The sequence below is a fragment of the Salvelinus alpinus genome, chromosome 24 (assembly GCF_045679555.1).
Source record: "Salvelinus alpinus chromosome 24, SLU_Salpinus.1, whole genome shotgun sequence".
NCBI lineage: Eukaryota > Metazoa > Chordata > Actinopteri > Salmoniformes > Salmonidae > Salvelinus > Salvelinus alpinus.
The window spans coordinates 10,439,795-10,460,498 of record NC_092109.1 but is presented as its reverse complement, the minus strand read 5'-3'; the positions used below and the strand labels follow the sequence as shown (position 1 = coordinate 10,460,498).

The window sequence follows — 20,704 nt, the reverse complement described above, 5'->3', positions numbered from 1 at the left end:
AGAAAGCATCCCCAGGTTGAGCTTCCTGTCCCTGAATTTGGGTCCATTTTACCTTAATATTATGTTTTAGAATAATTACCACACCACTTTATTGTCCATATGTTACAACGAACAACAGAAATGTGTCTTCTATTCCGTTCAGTTGAGACGAGCACGAGCACTGTAGTGCATCTCCACTGGATGGGAAGCATGTTGTGGGGTTAAGGGCCTTGCCCAAGGGCCCAACAGTAGGGGAATGTCTTGAGGATGTGAACCCAGTAGCCCTCCAGTTGCCAGATCATTTCTGCCTTTCCCCCCCCGGTGCCCATCCGGGGCTTTATCTCAGCTCCTGGATCACAACGCCTTCTCCATTAACTTCAAACAGAGGGTAGATGTTCTCTCTCTCAGAGAAGTCAGTGAAAGTATAGATGTAGAGCCCTGGACTTGTAAAAGGAGACCCACCTCTCCTCAACCTCCACATACACCCAATACTCTGAGGTATGAGGGCATGCTGAAAAAGCCAGTAATGGGGTCGTAAAGACAGTAGTCCAAATTTTTTTTTAGACACCAGTAAACCTTCTCAGGAGAGTACGTTTCGATATCTTTCCTTTGAGCAGACTCTCTGGTCACTCCTACAACCAGAGTTTGTTCACCTCCACCTGCCAGAGGTGTCATCCAGAGCAGAAGCCATCTTTGGCCAGGACACCCCTGAATCTTATTAAATCTCTGTGGATTATCAGGGACACTCGTCTCATCTCCTTGTTTCACTATCCTCCCATCGTCAGACAACATCAAACGACAGTGAACTGTATGACGGTCCAGAGTCACATCAGCTGTTGAGAGTAAAGAGAAAAGAAATGACGGGAAATGTTATCAATGTCAAAAATAGCCCTATCTGTAAAAGTCCATCATTTCAAAATGACGTCAAGTACATTGAGATGTACAAATCTCCCCGTGTCACTAAAAGAAGAACTTTCTTTGCAACAATAATAAGGAAATGTGTCTTACGGCTTTGAACCACTGTGAACTAGATCCTTACAAAGTGGAACTGGGGCATGATTCCATCGGTGTTATTAACAACATAGCTGTACTGTACCTGCATGAGGAATGACTGTTTCCTCGCTGGGTTCACTCGTGTCTCCCTCTCCATAGACGGCACACACTCGGGCTCTGCAGGACGTGTGTGGTTGTTTGGGAGCCAACAAACTCATCCCCGTCTGTTAGCAGCGAGGCCCACTCCTCCTGTCCTTCCTGTTTGTCCTCCGGTCTGTAGCAGAGCATAGGACCTCCCTCTACAGCCTCAGCTGGTCTTCACCAGGTCAGACTGTCTGAGTTTCTGTCTGCTGACAGGACTACGGGATGCTCAGGCCAAGACCCTGACACATTCTCTGTTACAGTGATGTCACTGAACTCACCAACTCCTACCCTGTCCACTGCTACATGTCTGATCTGGTGCTGCATGTCTTTCTCCAGGCCTGATATCGCACAGTCTTCCTCATTATCTCTGGTCTCCAAGTATCCCCACTTCCCTAAACAGGGAAATAGATCAGTTCTGACAGGTCTGTACTCCACTCTGAGGCTGTCAGTGTGTCCAGTCTTTGACGGTGTTAAGATCAGAGTGATGCTGCTCTGCTGTGTCTGTCATCTGAACAGGGTCAGGCTTTGATAAAGGCTCACAGTCAGAGTCCACAAACCGGTCTCCCTGGTAGAGACGGGTGGAGGCTCCAGGAGTGGAATTATCTGGGATGGAGCCTGCAGTGAACTTGAGTTTTCAGTTTTGTCTGGCCTCGTTAAAAACCAGTAAAGACATGAATGATTGTGATCATTTTCCTACTCTGGTCTTGTTCTCCTCAGCCATGAACCACGGTAGTTGAGTATTCTGGTAGAGGAGCGCGGATCTGGTCTGTGTTTGTTTTGAGGTCATAGGGAAGACTTTCAAGGAACTCCAGCTCAGCCTGTTTGTCATCCAGTCACTGCTCTGCAGTCTTCCAGCTGTGTCTCTATCCTGGACTGCAGGTTTCCACTGCAGTCCCTAACACAGGCTGCTTTAGGGTGCCGGTTCTTCAGAGGAACATCCTTCTCTCCACTGGGCACCAGCAGTTAAGCGAGGGACTTCCAAAGGTATACTATCCCTCTGTAACCCCTGATCACCTTCTCAATATCTCCATAGTATGCGCAGTAGAGACCAGGGAAATCGTTTTTGGGATGTTCAGATACCAGTAGTTCCGGAGCTCCGTCCTCTGCTGAACAAATTGAGATCACGTTCTTCAGCGTTTTTTAACTGAATCACTTCTCTTCCAAGATGAGAAACCCTTAAGGACGAGGAAGGCCTGAGCTACACATGTCACAGCCATGACTGCATGTGTGGCTGTTTGCTGCTAAATCACTTCAGGATGAATCTGCTTCTCTAAAAGGGAGGGAGTCAGCCGATCCAGTCTGGAGGTTCTCTTTTCGTGCAGCCATATAACTGCCAGGATTGACATGGTACAGCAGTGGATGGTTTAGATACTCTGAAGCGCCACTCACCTTCATCAGTCCAGTCAGGCTCTGATGTGCTGATCCAGTCTCAGAGCTATGAACCTCTCCTGCAGAGTGTCTGTCTCTGTTACCTGGGCGGCAGTGGTTGGAATCGGCAGTGATATTTCCCCCGTACACTACCGAGTCTCGAGGCCCACAAGAAGAGATCAAGTCAGACATTTATTGTTATAAAATCCCTGAAAGACGGTCAGATAGGGGTCACACAGGGTCGATTCAATATGTGTTGATATTTGATAGTCTACTGTGAAATCAAATCAAATCAAATCAAATCAATCAAATCAAATTTTATTAGTCACATACACATGGTTAGCAGATGTTAATGCGAGTGTAGCGAAATGCTTGTGCTTCTAGTTCCGACAATGCAGTAATAACCAACAGTAATCTAACCTAACAATTCCACACTACTACCTTACACACACACACAAGTGTAAGGGATAAAGAATATGTGCATAAAGATATATGGATGAGTGGTGGTACAGAACGGCATGGCAGATGCAGTAGATGGTATAGAGTACGGTATATACATATGAGATGAGTACTGTAGGGTATGTAAACATAAAGTGGCATAGTTTAAAGTGGCTAGTGGTACATGTATTGCATAAAGATGGCAAGATGCAGTAGATGATATAGAGTACAGTATATATACATATGAGATGGGTAATGTAGGGTATGTAAACATTGTATTAAGTGGCATTGCTTAAAGTGGCTAGTGGTACATTTTTACATAATTTCCATCAATTCCCATTTTTAAAGTGGCTGGAGTTGAGTCAGTATGTTGGCAGCGGCCGCTAAATGTTAGTGGTGGCTGTTTAACAGTCTGATGGCCTTGAGATAGAAGCTGTTTTTCAGTCTCTCGGTCCCTGCTTTGATGCACCTGTACTGACCTCGCCTTCTGGATGATAGCGGGGTGAACAGGCAGTGGCTTGGGTGGTTGTTGTCCTTGATGATCTTTATGGCCTTCCTGTGACATCGGGTGGTGTAGGTGTCCTGGAGGGCAGGTAGTTTGCCCCTGGTGATGCGTTCTGCAGACCTCACTACCCTCTGGAGAGCCTTACGGTTGTGGGCGGAGCAGTTGCCGTACCAGGCGGTGATACAGCCCGACAGGATGCTCTCGATTGTGCATCTGTAGAAGTTTGTGAGTGCTTTTGGTGACAAGCCGAATTTCTTCAGCCTCCTGAGGTTGAAGAGGCGCTGCTGCGCCTTCTTCACAACGCTGTCTGTGTGGGTGGACCAGTTCAGTTTGTCCGTGATGTGTACACCGAGGAACTTAAAACTTTCCACCTTCTCCACTACTGACCCGTCGATGTGGATAGGGGGGTGCTCCCTCTGCTGTTTCCTGAAGTCCACAATCATCTCCTTTGTTTTGTTGACGTTGAGTATGAGGTTATTTTCCTGACACCACACTCCGAGGGCCCTCACCTCCTCCCTGTAGGCCGTCTCGTCGTTGTTGGTGATCAAGCCTACCACTGTAGTGTCATCCGCAAACTTGATGATTGAGTTGGAGGCGTGCATGGCCACGCAGTCGTGGGTGAACAGGGAGTACAGGAGAGGGCTCAGAACGCACCCTTGTGGGGCCCCAGTGTTGAGGATCAGCGGGGTGGAGATGTTGTTACCTACCCTCACCACCTGGGGGCGGCCCGTCAGGAAGTCCAGGACCCAGTTGCACAGGGCGGGGTCGAGACCCAGGGTCTCGAGCTTGATGACGAGTTTGGAGGGTACTATGGTGTTAAATGCTGAGCTGTAATCGATGAACAGCATTCTCACATGGGTATTCCTCTTGTCCAGATGGGTTAGGGCAGTGTGCAGTGTGGTTGCGATTGCGTCGTCTGTGGACCTATTGGGTCGGTAAGCAAATTGGAGTGGGTCTAGGGTGTCCGGTAGGGTGGAGGTGATATGGTCCTTGACTAGTCTCTCAAAGCACTTCATGATGACGGAAGTGAGTGCTACGGGGCGGTAGTCGTTTAGCTCAGTTACCTTAGCTTTCTTGGGAACAGGAACAATGGTGGCCCTCTTGAAGCATGTGGGAACAGCAGACTGGGATAAGGATTGATTGAATATGTCCGTAAACACACCAGCCAGCTGGTCTGCGCATGCTCTGAGGACGCGGCTGGGAATGCCGTCTGGGCCTGCAGCCTTGCGAGGGTTAACACGTTTAAATGTTTTACTCACCTCGGCTGCAGTGAAGGAGAGCCCGCAGGTTTTGGTAGGGGGCCGTGTCAGTGGCACTGTATTGTCCTCAAAGCGGGCAAAAAAGTTGTTTAGCCTGTCTGGGAGCAAGACATCCTGGTCCTCGACGGGGCTGGTTTTCTTTTTGTAATCCGTGATTGACTGTAGACCCTGCCACATACCTCTTGTGTCTGAGCTGTTGAATTTCGACTCGATTTTGTCTCTGTACTGAGACTTGGCCTGTTTGATTGCCTTGCGGAGAGAATAGCTACACTGTTTGTATTCGGTCATGCTTCCGGTCACCTTGCCCTGGTTAAAAGCAGTGGTTCGCGCTTTCAGTTTCACGCGAATGCTGCCGTCAATCCACGGTTTCTGGTTTGGGAATGTTTTTATCGTTGCTGTGGGTACGACATCGTCAATGCACTTCCTAATGAACTCGCTCACCGAATCAGCATATTCGTCAATATTGTTGTTGGACGCGATGCGGAACATATTCCAATCTGCGTGATCGAAGCAGTCTTGAAGCGTGGATTCAGATTGGTCGGACCAGCGTTGAACAGACCTGAGCGCGGGAGCTTGTTGTTTGAGTTTTTGTTTGTAGGCTGGAATCAACAAAATGGAGTCGTGGTCAGCTTTTCCGAAAGGGGGGCGGGGGAGGGCCTTATAAGCGTCGCGGAAATTAGTGTAACAATGGTCTAGTGTTTTTCCAGCCCTGGTAGCACAATCGATATGCTGATAGAATTTAGGGAGTTTTGTTTTTAGATTAGCCTTGTTAAAATACCCAGCTACGATGAATGCAGCCTCAGGGTGTGTGGTTTCCAGTTTACAAAGAGTCAGATAAAGTTCGTTCAGGGCCATCGATGTGTCTGCTTGGGGGGGAATGTATACGGCTGTGATTATGATTGACGAGAATTCCCTTGGTAGATAATGCGGTCGACATTTGATTGTGAGGAGTTCTAGATCAGGTGAACAGAACGACTTGAGTTCTTGTGTGTTGTTATGATGATCACACCACTTCTCGTTAATCATAAGGCATACCCCCCCGCCCCTCTTCTTACCGGAAAGATGTTTGTTTCTGTCGGCGCGATGCATGGAGAAACCAGCTGGCTGCACCGACTCCGTTAGCGTCCCTTGAGTTAGCCATGTTTCCGTGAAGCAGAGCACGTTGCAATCCCTGATGTCTCTCTGGAATGCTACCCGTGCTCGGATTTCATCAACCTTATTGTCAAGAGACTGGACATTGGCGAGTAGTATGCTAGGGAGTGGAGCGCGATGTGCCCGTCTCCGAAGCCTGACCACGAGACCGCCACGTTTTCCCCTTTTTCGGCGTCGCACAGGGTCGCCGGCTGGGATCAGATCCATTGTATTGTGTGGAAGGCAAGACACTGGATCCGTTTCGGGAAAGTCATATTCCTGGTAGGAACGATGATGAGTTGACGTTAATCGTATATTCAGTAGTTCCTCCCGACTGTATGTAATGAAACCTAAGATTACCCGGGGTACCGATGTAAGAAATAACACATAAAAAAACAAAATACTGCATATTTTCCAAGGAACGCGAAGCGAGGCAGCCATCTCTTTCCGGCGCCGGAAGTTAAAAAATCGCCTTTGATGTCAGGAAACGCAGTGCGAGATATTGTTCTGTAGATACCCAGTCTGAAGGACTCGGAGCGACAGACATACATTATTCCAGGATGAATGGGCTGAACCAAAGCTGGTACCTCAACCCATCCTAAGAAAGACAGATTGGAGGACAGGCACAAGAGGAGACGTGACTTATTAGACTTAGTAGTAACCTGAGACTCATAACTCTGTGAAGTCATTGTGATACTGACCTTCTCCTTTCATCGCCTCTACGTATCCTTTCTTCAGCTCAGAGTTCTCCTGCTCCAGCTTCTAGATTCTCTTCTTCAGTATAGAATTCTCATCAGGGAATGTCCATCTTCCTCTTCTTAGAAACACTATGCATCATATTAAAACACACTTTACGATGAAAACCAAATAAGCAAGCATTTGTTTGTTTTTACATCCTGAATCTCATTGCACCAAACAATTTGAGACAGTCAATAGTGAAATAGAACCATTCAGTTTGGATTGCAGGCTTCTGTTTCCATGCTCCTACCATAGATGAGGGAGACAAACTCATCCTTTGAAGTTTTCAAGTGTATCCATTGACCAATCACTCATGGACTGACAGCTGGGAGCAGGAGACCCCACACTATCCTTCTTTCTAAGCATGTTTCATCTGTGGAAACTGCAGTAATGTATCATAAACTAACCATCCTGAATCTCTATACTTGATTAAGTGTTTGGCTTGTGGTGTGAAACTGTTGAGCATTAAAAGCCCAGCAGTGATGCAGTTCTTGACACAAACCGGTGCGCCTGGCACCTACTACCATACCCCGTTCAAAGGCACTTACTGTACATATTTTGTCTTGGCCATTCACCCTCTGAATGGCACACATACACAATCCATGTCTCAATTGTCTCAATGCTTCATCTACACTGACTGAAGTGGATTGAACAAGTGACATCAATAAGGAATCACCTGGATTCACCTGGTCAGTCTATGTCATGGAAAAAGCTATATTTTGTACACTCAGTGTCTACCAAGAACCAGACAGGACAGATTGTCACACACGACAAACTCTTCAGATTGGTTTATAACCTCTAGCTCTACCAGAGGAGGCTGGTGGGAGGAGCTATAGGAGGACGGGCTCATTGTAATGGCTGGAATGGAATCAATGGAACGGCATCAAACATATGGAAACCACGTTTGACTCTGTTCCGTTCAATCCACCCCAGCCATTACAATGAGCCCGTCCTCCTATAACTCCCCCCACCAGCCTCCTCTGATATCTACCCTATGTAATTTAGGCTAAAACAGAGTCTTCCAGTGTATTTATATATCTAAAAAACTTGCCTTAAAGTTTGGTCCTTCTCTAGAACCTGATAAACTATTAGAAATAGTTCTTGACCTTAGTTTACCTTTCACCACATGTCAAATGAATAAGTAACTAAAAGTAGGAGAGAGAGAGAAAGAGAGAGAGAGAGAGAGAGAGGCGAAAGCGTAGGAACAGAAACAGGAGTCATGGGAGTCACACAAACCACACAGAGACGTGTTTAAAAGTAAAGAGCCTGTATATTTACTGAGTTTGTCTGCAAAATACCAATACCATTTAATTCATTGCCTGTGCGGGAAAATACATGTTTATTTCTGCCGGCTAAGAAGTACAGACTTTAGCTCCCTTCCTTTAGTGAGAAACATGTTGTCTTCAAGTGGCGACAAAGGCCTGCTTCTGCCGCTTGGAGCCTTGTAGCGCCCAAACCTTCACCTCAGAAAGACGTCCATGTCTGGATTAGGAGGCCTAACGACACACACCTCTCTGAGTGCACTACCCAAGGCCATGCGGTTAGCAGTTGTATAAAGTTCATTTAAAGAACAGAATCCAACATAGAGCATCATAGCCAAATCATCCAGGGACCCTAACTTAGATATAGAATGTCATTATGAGATGTAAAGTCCTAATTCTTTCACAAAGCAATAACATTCTATAGTTAAAGTGGGTTTTGCATGGAGTAGGCCTATTATTAATTTAATAAAATTACACAACATTCTCAGAATCCCACTCAAACCAACATGCTGTGAAAATGTGTGGGGTACATTTGAGGTACAGGTAAATTACAGATTTGAGCAGTACAGGCAAATAACTCTAATATCGAAGACAAATAAAATAAAAGGAAAACAGTAGCTCTGATGAGTTAGGTGAACGGGATCGCATCAGGCTGTTGGTTAGTCTATAACCCATTGTGGGGCTCCGCCCTCATTTAGTCTACTGACATCAGTCAGTATTGTATTGTATTGCAACCTGGCAAAATGGAACAAATGTGACTTTCAAAGTCAGAAGTTATGTTTCTAGGTGGGTTTCCTATGTGTTTTCAGTAATACTATCTGACATATAAAACTGTCTGACGGGAGGAGAGGCAGCCGTCCAGCCCTTTCTCTCTGTCTATACACTGACTCTGCAGCCTTAGATTAGATCACCCAGACCCCGATTCAGGCCTATTCCCGGATTAACACACGCCTTCAACAGAGATTCTCCATTTAGCAAGCATTTTTAGTCCAGGGGTAGGCTTGATCTGGGTGTTCGAAGCAACCCTTCCTAAAGAATGTGTTATCAGGCTAACATAACATCGTTGGCAGGTTGAGAAGCTTTAACTAAAGATTTCCCTGAATGTTCGAGATGGATCGAAAATGTGTCCACCTGCACACAGCTACATAATAACCCCCACTGGGAAGAAAAACAAGGTTTGATCTAGATTTGAACAATGTTGTCATTATTTTAAATAGAACTATAGGCATCCTTAATGTCACAGACGTTTTAAAAAATATTCGTACAATTATTTTATAGAATTAGGTAGGAATATACTTTTTCAAAAAACAGGAGACTATAAAGAGGACACCACTGGTATGTGCAGCAAAGCATCGACTTCCCATCTTATAATATGGCTTTAGGAGTTCTGTCTGTCTCAACTCACTCACTTCCTCCCCGTGGCTTTGCCTCGCTGGCTGCTAAAACAGGCAAGGCTATCTCACACACTCTCACACTCTCTCTCTCACACACACACATACGCGCACGTGCACACGCACACACACACACACACTGGCTCAATCTCAATTGACTAAACAAAGCATTTCTTATATAATGCAAACTGTATTGTATATCTGGATGAGTGACACCGTACTGTATACGACCCAGATTATATTTGTTAGCATATGGCTCTTAAAAAGTATTTTGACTGAATTGAACTACGATTCCCAAGCTTCTTCACTTCAAGTGAGATATTCTAGTTGTCCAGGGTTCCAGCCGTAGAATTTGAATATTAGAATGACTTCTTATTCTATTTTTCCAGCTCTGTGCAACCTGTTGCATAATGGCTTCCTCCCTGTCTCTCTTCTTCTCTCCCCCTATCACTCTCCTCTCGCTGTCTCTTTCTCCCTCTATCGCTCTCTTCTTTTCTGTCTTTCTCCTTCACTTCCATCCGTCTCCCCCCCCGCTCCATCTCTCTCTTTCTTCCTGCCTGTCACTGTCCCGTTCTCTTTCTCTGCCTACCCTCCCTCGTTATATACATGAATACGTTGAACCTGCAACATGCACGAGTTGTAGTGAACACACACACTATCTGTCTGCTAGTTAGCCAGCTGCAGACTGGGCCTAGGTAGTACATGGTACACACACACACACACACACACACAAATCCACCATGACGTGTCCACTCCTCAGTGCCTGTCCTTGTGTCTCCTAGTATATTACTGAACTCACCAGTAGCTTGGCCATACAGAGTACCAGACATCTTCAACCTTTTCTTAGTTAGTTTACATTGTGTACATATTCATTGACTTATTCCCTCCCTCACAAACACACAACACAAGCAATTGCACCACCCACCCTCCCACACGGACTCCCCCACTCCATATCAACCCTCACGCCTGCATGTCACTGCTGTCTCAAGTAACTCCCTATGTCCCATGCAGTGCACTACTTTTGGCCAAAGGTAGCGCACTACATGGGCAATAGAGTGCCATTTGAGACACAGATTATGTCTCTGTTGTAACCCCCCCACACACTCCTGTATATAATGTCCCTGTTATAGTGTAACACTCTCACTCTGCACAAGAAGAATATAGGCCAAATCTGTAATCACACCCTATTCCCTATAAAGTGCACTACTTTTGGCAAGAGCACTATGTAGGGAATAGGGTGCCATTTTGGACACAGGATTAATAATAGTCATAGTAACACTAAAGGTAACTCTACACAAGCCCCCCCCCCCCCCCCTCTCTGTGAATCAGGGGCGGGCCTTATCATGTAGCCCAGCCTTCTGATAGGCGCATGCGTTTGACGGACGGGCTGTGGTGTTCCTCCTGATTGGACATCGGGCGCAGCAGGAAGTTGTCGTTTCCGCGGTGATCCTCGCGGTCGCTGCCGTCGTATGAGCTCCCACAGCTGGATAGGCTGTCGCCAGGAGACCGCCCTGCCTCGGCTGGGCCCTGATTTGTTAGGTAGCCCTGGGACACGGCCCCCATCCCTCCGCTGACAAATCCGATGCCTCGATCTCTGGGCGGGGAGGCGGGCTCTGACTTGATGTGAAGGTTCTGATGGACATTCTGGAGGTTGAGGTTGGAGTTCTGACAAAGGTTTCTGATGGAGGAGAGGAGCGATAGTGGTTAGAGAGAGGGAGAGGAAATACACAAACACAAGCACACACACACACACACACACACACACACACACTCACACTCACACTCACACTCACACTCACACTCACACTCACTCACACACTCACACTCACACTCACACACACACTCACACTCACACTCACCCCATGTGTCCTAGTGCTGAGTGCTGCATGTTCTGTAGCTGTTGTTGCTGCCAGCCTGTTACTGATCCCAGGTGAAGTGATCCAGAGCCGTTCCCTCCGAAGCCTGACAGAGAGCTCAGGTCACCCAGAGAGTACTCTACACAGGGGGAGTGGGGAGAAAGGTTACAAACCTTGTGGCCAAATCAAAAACGCCTTCCTATTCCTAATGTGGGGCAGTGATTTTGAGAGGAGGTTAGAGGAGGAGGGGAGGAGGAAGAGAGAAGAAGGGGAGTGCATACCTGTGCCATAGGAGGTGGAGAGGGCAGAGGGGTACCCTCCCATACCCTGCCCGGGCAGAGTAGGTGTTGCTATGGAGACCACAGGAGTAGCCAAAGACTGGGCAGACTGGGAGTGGTTTATTCTCTGGTTCTGGAAGAAAACAACAAACAAACATTAGCCCACTTACAGGTGGACAATGAACTAATGTGGATCTCCACTTCATTCTAGACATACAAACAGATATTCCGTGTAACTTTCCACATGTTGTCCATTAGTGTGACGTCACACCACTCACCAGCATCATGTCAAAATCCTCGCACTGGCAGCGTTGAAAAGCAATACATCTCATATTAGTGTCTGAGTGTATGGTGTGGGCTAGAGTGTGAGGAGCTGTTCAAGAGGGGTCAGGTAAGTGTTTTGACATCTGTCAAAAGGGGGGAGAAGGGGGGGAGAAGACGAGAGAGAGAGAGAGAGAGAGAGAGAGAGAGAGAGAGAGAGAGAGAGAGAGAGAGAGAGAGAGAGAGAGAGAGAGAGAGAGAGAGAGAGAGAGAGAGAGAGAGAGAGAGAGAGAGAGAGAGAGAGAGAGAGAGAGAGATGGAGAAAGAGGAGATCACTCACAACGGAGGGCATGTTGTTTTTGTTGCCAGGGGGCAGCAGCGTGCGGAGGTCTGGCTTGCGGTTACCACTCAGGGTCATGGAGGTCATCAGGGGCGGAGTCTTGGCCTGCATGCCTTTGGACACACATCCCGGAGACAGCAACCCCGGAGAGTGAGGGTGGTTACTATAGCTACCATTACCTAGGAGACCCACAGAGGAGAATACTGTCCGTTTTTCTTGTTTTACCCAGGTTGCATTAGCCATCACACTGTTAAAAATGTAGGTGCATCGCGATAGTTAACTCACCAGTGTTAGAGACGGTGTTAGACAGCTCTGAGACCATCATCCCTCCTGCGTTTCCAGCGCTGGGGGGTCGGTGTGTGTGTTGAGGTCCAGGCGACATGCTGTTCCTCTGCAGCCCAAGTTGTGTGTGCGAGAGGGGCAGCAGATTGTGGTTTCCTAAGGAACCCCCCGCCCCAGGTTGAGAGTAGAGTAGTCCGCTGTTATTTTGTCCCTGGATGGAGCCAACCATGTCGTAGTTAGAGGGTGGGAGAGCCTGCTGGACAGAGACAAAGAGACGACAGGGTTAGCAAGGCAAATGGAGAAGTGGTAGGAGTGGACACACACAATTCCAGTTAGCACTTACACAGAGTCTCTGTCTGCTGATCATGAGGTCGATGTCGTCGTTGATCTTGCGGTATTTGTCCTCTGACTCGGGGCTCTGACCAGCAGAGTCGTCTGCCTCGATGTCGGGACTGTCAAAGCCATTTAGACCCTTCTTTCGCAGAGTCTGAGACAGAGAGAGAGACATAGAGAGAGAGAGTATGAGAGAGAGAGAGAGAGAGAGAGAGAGAGAGAGAGAGAGAGAGATAGATAGAGAGAAAGAGAGAGAGAGAGAGAAAACAAATGTTAATGATACTCTGCAAATGGCTTGAGAGTCTATTAATGCCACTGTTACAAAAAAAGAGAGTCAGTGATTAAACCACAACAGCTACTCTAGATCTCTGAAGTGTTGCAGTCCCCTTGACTGCCACCAAGAGGCGCTATAACACATGCAGGATAAATACTCTCATTGAACTACAGTATGAGCGGAGAAGAGAGGGAGAGTAGACAAAGTGAGAGGCAAAAAGTAAAGGAAATAGAGGGAGCGGGGCTGAAAGAGAAAGGGGGGTAGACAGTGATTTGGAGAGATGAGAGGAGAATATAGGGGGGGGGGGGGGGGTAATGGAAAGAGTAGGCCTCTCTAATCACTGCTGATAATGTCCATGGAACTGGGATGCTTTTGCCTAGTGTGTGTGTGTGTGTGTGTGTGTGTGTGTGTGTGTGTGTGTGTGTGTGTGTGTGTGTGTGTGTGTGTGTGTGTGTGTGTGTGTGTGTGTGTGTGTGTGTGTGTGTGTGTGTGTGTGTGTGTGTGTGCGCGCATGTATGCAGTTTGTCTCAACTTTGTCGTATCTCAGCACTTTACAGCCTAACACTGGCCTATCACTAGACCAAAAAAGCTATCACACACACTACACACAATTTGTGGCAGGCCCAGCACCGTATTGCCTAGTCATGCCCACCTGTCACTGGCCAACACGGGGAGGGGGAGTGACTGAGCCCGGCTTCAGCCAATCACAGCTCTGCGCCTGAGGGATGGCCGTAGATGGCTATTTTTTGCCTCTATGGCAGCCAGAGCACCCCTCGACCCCAGTCCCCACCCCCCACACTCCCCGTCCCTCTCACCCCCACTGTCCCTTCTCTCTGTCTCTCTCATGCCCATTCCCTGCCCCCACCCCTCTCTTCCCTTCTGTTACTCACTCCCCCATACCTCTCTCGCCTATCCCACCCCACAATCACACACTATGCCCATGACTGACGAAAAACACATCAGCCAGACAAAATTGAAATGACAGTGCACACGTGAAAAGTGAAGAACTGGTACTCTGTATTTCAGAACGCATGACTCTCCACACTAGGGCTGGACACAGAGCCCTGGCACACACAGGCCCGCAATGTGTAACCTTGAGAGCAGCATGTGTGCGTGGTGAGAGAGGTGCGTATTTGTGTTCCGTGTGCGTGCCTGCGCGTGTGTGAGAGGTGAAGGCGGTAGGTGGTTGAGTGCACAGCTGACTATAGGTGCTCAGGGGGGGAAGACAGCTGAGAGAGAAGAGAAGGAGGGAGAGAAAAGAGGAGAGAGGAGAGAGAGAGAGAGAGAGAGAGAGAGAGAGAGAGAGAGAGAGAGAGAGAGAGAGAGAGAGAGAGAGAGAGAGAGAGAGGAAAGTAAAACAGAGAGAACGAGAGAGAGAGAGAGAGAGATCACTGAACACCCTACCTCCATTCCAACCCACCCTAAACTCATTCCCTGTCAAACTAAGAGGAGAAATCAGTATTTTCTCTGGTAGGCACAACCTACCTGGCATCTCTCTCTCTCTCTCTCTCTGTGTGTTTCTTTCCATCTACTCCCTGTTGTTCTTTCTCCCCTATGGGTGGTCTGGTCTCCCAACCACCTCCATATCAATTATGGCATGTGCCATAATTACAAGGGCACAGAGTGCAAGGCAGCTCTTCGTGTGCCAGGGAACATGACGTGCAACTCTCACAACATCTCACCTCTCCTAACCCAACAGGAGGACATTTCAACCGCACTCACTCACTCACTCACACACACACACACACACACACACACACACACACACACACACACACACACACACACACACACACACACACACACACACACACACACACACACACACACACACACACACACACACACACACACACACATGAAGATTTTAACCCACTTAAAGGTCCAATGCAGCTGTTTTTATCTCAATATCAAATAATTTCTGGGTAACAATTAGTAACTTCCTCTGATTATTTTATATAAAAATGGTCAAAAAGCAAAGACCAATTTATAAGGAAAGAATTTTGCTATGACTGCCTGGGAGTGGTCTGGGGAGGGGGAAACTGAAAACGAACTGTTAGTGGCAGAGAGGTTAGGACCTTTCCTTCTTATTGTTCTATCAACATCACAATACGGTGCAGAGCGTTTCGGTTTGCCTGCTGCGTGCTGTTTTCAAGGGATGGTTCAATAAATGTGAACTATTTGTTTGTAATATCATCACCTCTCAAAGACCATTGTCAGAACTACAAATTTCCCATCATTCCATGCAAAATGTTGCTAGATCATCAAAGTTATACAGCAAGTAACTGATCGTGTCATTTCAGACACGCGAGGGCAGCCTGATGATATCTCTCACTATTGGCTAGCTGATGACAGATCACGTCAATAATGACTAGTTAACGAGCTAACTTTCACGGGATAAACTAGATGGCTATATGTAAATATTGTTTGACTTGCCTGACATCTATTTTTTTAAATGTATTTTACCGGGTAAGTTGACTGAGAACACATTCTCATTTACAGCAACGACCTGGGGAATAGTTACAGGGGAGAGGAAGGGGGGAGGAATGAGCCAATTGGAAACTGGGGATGATTAGGTGGCCGTGATGGTTTGAGTACCAGATTAGGAATTTAGCCAGGACACCGGGGTTAACACCCCTACTCTTACAATAAGTACCATGATCTTTAGTGACCACAGAGAGTCAGGACACCTGTTTAACATCCTATCCAAAAGACGGCACCCTACACAGGGCAATGTCCCCAATCACTACCCTGGGGCATTGGGATATATTTTTTTTAAACCAGAGGAAAGAGTGCTTCCTACTGGCCCTCCAACACAACTTCCAGCAGGATCTGGTCTCCCATCTAGGGAGCAACCAGGACCAACCCTGCTTAGCTTCAGATGCAAGCCAGCAGTGGGATGCAGGGTGCTGGCTATAGCGGCGATGACAGGAGTCTGACCGGCAACTTTACCAGAGCGAGGACTTGCCGATGTCAAGCGCTTTCCAAAAGCCTCATCTCTGGCGAAGCAAGCTAAATTACACATGTTGTTAGCTTAGTTAGCTAGTTATATGTCAAAGTGATAGGCTACCCTCAGGTATCTGAAATTACATGATCAATTGATGTGAACTGATCATGTAAAGAATGCAGAGAATGGTTGTATAACTCTGATGGTAGAGTTAAATGTGGAATAATCGGAAATGTGCAGGTCTGAATATGATGTTTAAGAGGCGATGATGTTAAAACCAAATACTTATAACTTTTATTTACCTTTCATTTTGAAAACAGCACTTATTTGTCAATGGTTTTAGCCGAGCTGGTGGTCTCCTCGCCCCTCAGCAGCCAAATCAAACGCTCTGCACCGTATTGTGACGTTTTATTGATAACGACCTGCCTGGTGACACAACTGCATCACCAAAACAGGCTGAAATTGGAAGCGGTCTTTTCAAACAGCTCTTACACTAAAAAGGCATTATCATAATTTTCACAATTTCACAGGATTATTACGACCACAGTGTGGAGATATACTGTATATAAAACACAGGGAAATCTCATTTTTGACTGCACTGGTTTTCACCATTGTAAAGATCTAGCTATTTTGTTGCTTTGACAAAGTTATTCATAAAGATGCTTATTTCTTTCATAGTGATTCATTTACGTCTGTCCCTCAGTTTAAGGTCAACACTTTTACGCGAACTCTCGTTTTAATATGGTGAAAAGATTCCTTTTTATTTTTTAATCTAAAGAAACATTGAACATCTAATAGTCAAATCATAGTGTAAAAAGCAGGTGAGCTGGTTTTACTCTTTTTTTAGTAATTTCCTGTTGTTTTGTGTTGGGAAACTGAGTGGGTCGAGCATAACACTTCAACCCACTTACTCATAGATAGACAGGCTAGAAATGTTTGACAATTTAAAAAAATATATATATATTGTGAAGCTTCCATTCAATTGCCCCTCCCTGTTGCACACAACAAACAAGATTTAAGATGAAATATTTGGCACATAATAGGTACTTACTGTAGTCATTTATTTATTTATTTAAACTCTTGAGATGGAGAAACAGTTTTTTTTATGAAGTTGGACATGTGCTATTTATGACAGAATGTTAAAATGAGATGAAATCTAACGTTTTTTGACCAAGTTACACGACCCCTCTATTTCTCCTCATGTCTGCCAGCCCGCCAAGACACACACACACATAAAACACACACACACATACACTCATACGCACATCCCAGAGAGGCTATTCTTAGCAGCAGCGGTCTATTTTTAGCCTGCTGCTGGTTTCCAGGCATTTAACAGGAAGGAATTGACTACACAAAGAGAGCTGGAGTTACCACTGGGACTGTGTGTGTGTTTTGTGTGTTCTTTTTGACGAGCCTCACTGAGAGCTTCAGCTGTTTTCAATCTGCGACACACACACACACACTCCACAGAATGGAGCGAAATATGGTTAGTAGAAAAGGGGGTGAGGAATGCAGAAGTTCTCCGTTATATATAGCCCTGATCCTGATCCACGAGCAACGAATCCAACAAGCTCCAACACACACACACACACACACACACACACACACACACACACACACACACACACACACACACACACACACACACACACACACACACACACACACACACACACACACACACACACACACACACACACACACACACACACACACACACACACACACCCTCCCCCTCATTATTGGGGAAAGAAACCCAGACAAAGGAGACTCTATTCTGCTCCATTCCTGTCAGGCAGATAGCTCTACGGCTCACAAGGTTTCACAGCTAGGTCATGAGGCTTTTATCAATACAAAGCACAGGAGCTGTGTGAGATGCTGAGAAATATACCGGTATGTTGTTATAGTATATTGAAAGTCATTACCAATTTGTGGTCAGGACACACTCCAGTAAAAAGACTGAGTTGGGATCATTTTTGTTTCGTTTTGGTAGTCTGTCTCTAGATTGTTGCGCTCTGTGTCCGTGGTGTGAGCCGTGTGGACAACAGCATATTTGCAGGTGAAAACATTTAAGAGCACCAACAACAGACCCCCACACACACAAACAGAGCACACAACTCAAAGCAAAGGAATGCACTGGCATGCATGTGCATGAAGTCACAGTGACTCTATCAACTCTGTGGTAGAGAACTGGAGGGGAAACCAGTTAGAATGACTGGCCCTGCCAAGACTGAACTAACCAAACACACTGGCGGCGAGAGAGATGGAGGGACGGGGAAAGAAACGGTAAAGGAAGAGGGGGAAAGAGAGAGGCTGATAGATGGACGGAACACAAACAATCTGGAAGGAAATAAGTTGGCATAGAGGGTAAGGGAGAAAGGAGGAGAAGGAGCGAGGGAGCGATAGAGAGGCTTGAAAGTGAGAGAGGAGAGAGAGAAGGAACGGGAACTGAGACAGAAAGAGGAGGGAAATATCCATTATCATTTATTTGTCCCCCAGGAGATGACTACACACTAGGTCAGGTGACCAGGTCAGCCAGGAAGAGAGGGAGGGGAGGAAAGAGAGGACGGATGGGGAGAAGAGATGAAGGGAGAGGAGCGTTGACGTTTGGTGAGAGGGATTAGAAGGAGCATATTGAGATTACAGTAATGAGTGTGATGGGATTATGGTAGATTACAGTAGATTAACAGTAAATTATATGCTGCTCCTGTCGGGGCTGGCAGACTAACCGTGAGGTGGCCTTGTGGAGGACAGGTGAAGAGGGAGACCTGACCCTCCTTCACACCACGTTACAACATCAGCTATCAGGCAAAACACCACGTTATACAACACTGACACGTCAAACACATAACCACCAGATCTGGCTCAAATGTGAAACACTGTGAAATATTTTAGCTGTGCTTGGTTTATTTAGTTTGCCTGGTTTACAATGGAACACATGGAATAGTCCCAAAACTGAGCTGCATATCTCCCCCCCCCCCCCCCCCCCCAGTTTTCTGCAGTGCTAGAAGTCCCCATTCCCACACATTTAACATCCCCACCCCCCTCTGCACTCTACCAAAACTCTACAAAGCTCGGTTTTCCCACTACTCCCAATGGGAGGCTCATGGCCTGTGTGGGAACACACATCTTTCACTGATCTCTCTGTTCTCTCTCTCCTTCTCCCTCTCTTTAACAGGATCCTATATAAGACCACAACAACTCTACTCCAAGCCAGTACAGATTCCTGCCAACGTTCCAGAGCCGGAATCCAACACACCTGTCCTGTGAACTCTGATCCCTAAACCCTGATCCCTAACCTCTGTCACATGGACCATGGTCCGCTGGGTGGCCCTGAAGAGGGTTGAATGGGGATGTTGGACATGTGTGTGTGTGTGTGTGTGTTTGTGAGGGGACACCTTGTTCCTTAACATCGTTAAGTAACTCCAGGCTGGCCGACTCAGACTCAGGCCTGCACACATTAGCCTCCCTGAGCCGTGGGCCACGAGCCCAACATGGGCCCGAGTACCGTATGTCACAAAATACCAGCAGACTAGCTGAATTCCACTGTTAATTCAACAGACTGAACATGTACTTATAATCAGTTATTTCATCTGCTATTAGACCTGGGAACCATGTCCGTGAATCAGTCTGCAAATAAACTGTGTGGGACCCACCTCCACGATGTCAGAGTTGGTCCTGCTCTCGTGAGGTTCGTTGTACTCGGTGTATTTGAGCAGAACCTTGTCCATGTCGGTGCTGGCGTACTGGAACAGCTTGTTGGTGCTGTTGAAGATGATGAGAGCGATCTCACAGTCACAGAGCACGCTCAGCTCGTACGCCTTCTTCATCAGGCCAAACTTCCGCTTGGTGAACGTCACCTGGAGATGGAGAAAGAGCGGGAGAAGGGAAAGATGGATAGAAAGGGAGGGAGGGGGGAGGGGGGAGGGATAGAAAGGGAGAGAGTGGGAGAGATAGATTGAAAGGTAGAGGGGGAGATTGATAGAAAAGGAGAGGGAGAGATTGATAGAAAATGAGAGGGAGAGATAGAGGGAGAGAGGGAGAGATAGATAGAAAGGGAGAGAGATAGAAAGGTAGAGGGAGAGAGGGAGAGATAGATACAAAGGGAGAGATAGATAGGAAGGTAGAAGGGAGAGGGAGAGATTGATAGAAAGGGAGAGGGAGAGAGGGGGAAGGCATTATGTAGGTGAAATGTATTACATGTACGCTGAAGGCCTACGTGTTCACAACAGAATATGTGGAAGATCCAATGTCACTGTCAGGACACTAGGGAAGAAAACTGAGGCTGGAAGGACTGGTAATCCCATGCAAACACACACACACACTGAGAACAGAGAGAACAGGGAGGTCATTCGAGCTCTGGGGGTCAGGAAGCACATGTTAGTGCATTTCCTGTCATAACAGGAAGAGAGGAACCACTCCCCCACTACACACACACACACACACACACACACACACACACACACACACACACACACACACACACACACACACACACACACACACACACACACACACACACACACACACACACACACACACACACACACACACTGCATCTGTCTCTGCTTCCTGCCCACCTAGTTGTCTGCGGGCGTGGGAGGGTTGGGGGTTATGTTTGTGACCCTTTCTGAGTAAGCTCACACACGATTAAGCACAAGCTTAAGAGTGTGTGTGTGTGTTCATTTACCTGTCTGTTGCGTTCATCCATAATCCGTGCTATCTGGATCTTTTTCCTCCCCATCTTCACTCCTTCTCTTTCTCTCCTATCCCCAAAAGTCCTGTTCCTCTTCTCGTCTCAATCCTCACAGCAGTATTCTCTTTATTTGTCCCCTCTCAATTCTTCTGGCATTCACTCCTTTAACAGAAATAGAGAAAGAAATCAGTTAAAATGTTGTCAAACACACACACACACACACACACAC

The 20,704-nt window shown here is 46.8% G+C and overlaps 1 protein-coding gene across 9 annotated transcripts in view; it reads right to left on the bottom strand.

Moving 5' to 3' along the window:
• Positions 1-7,805: 7,805 nt before the first annotated feature.
• LOC139552120 (myocyte-specific enhancer factor 2C-like) overlaps positions 7,806-20,704 on the bottom strand; it is a 30,766-nt gene continuing 17,867 nt past the window's right edge. For 3 of the 9 annotated variants that reach the window (XM_071363537.1, XM_071363538.1, XM_071363539.1), the window contains 8 exons: positions 20,470-20,637; positions 19,436-19,639; positions 12,569-12,712; positions 12,229-12,481; positions 11,944-12,122; positions 11,346-11,475; positions 11,068-11,203; positions 7,806-10,886 (listed from right to left, as the gene is read on the bottom strand). In XM_071363537.1, coding sequence (XP_071219638.1) covers positions 10,550-10,886; positions 11,068-11,203; positions 11,346-11,475; positions 11,944-12,122; positions 12,229-12,481; positions 12,569-12,712; positions 19,436-19,639; positions 20,470-20,523 — 1,437 coding nt within the window. In that variant the 5' untranslated portion in view covers positions 20,524-20,637 and the 3' untranslated portion in view covers positions 7,806-10,549. Of the gene's footprint in view, positions 10,887-11,067; positions 11,204-11,345; positions 11,476-11,943; positions 12,147-12,228; positions 12,482-12,568; positions 12,713-19,435; positions 19,640-20,469; positions 20,638-20,704 lie in introns of all 9 variants that reach the window. The other 6 variants (XM_071363540.1, XM_071363541.1, XM_071363535.1 and 3 more) reach the window with 4 other exon arrangements.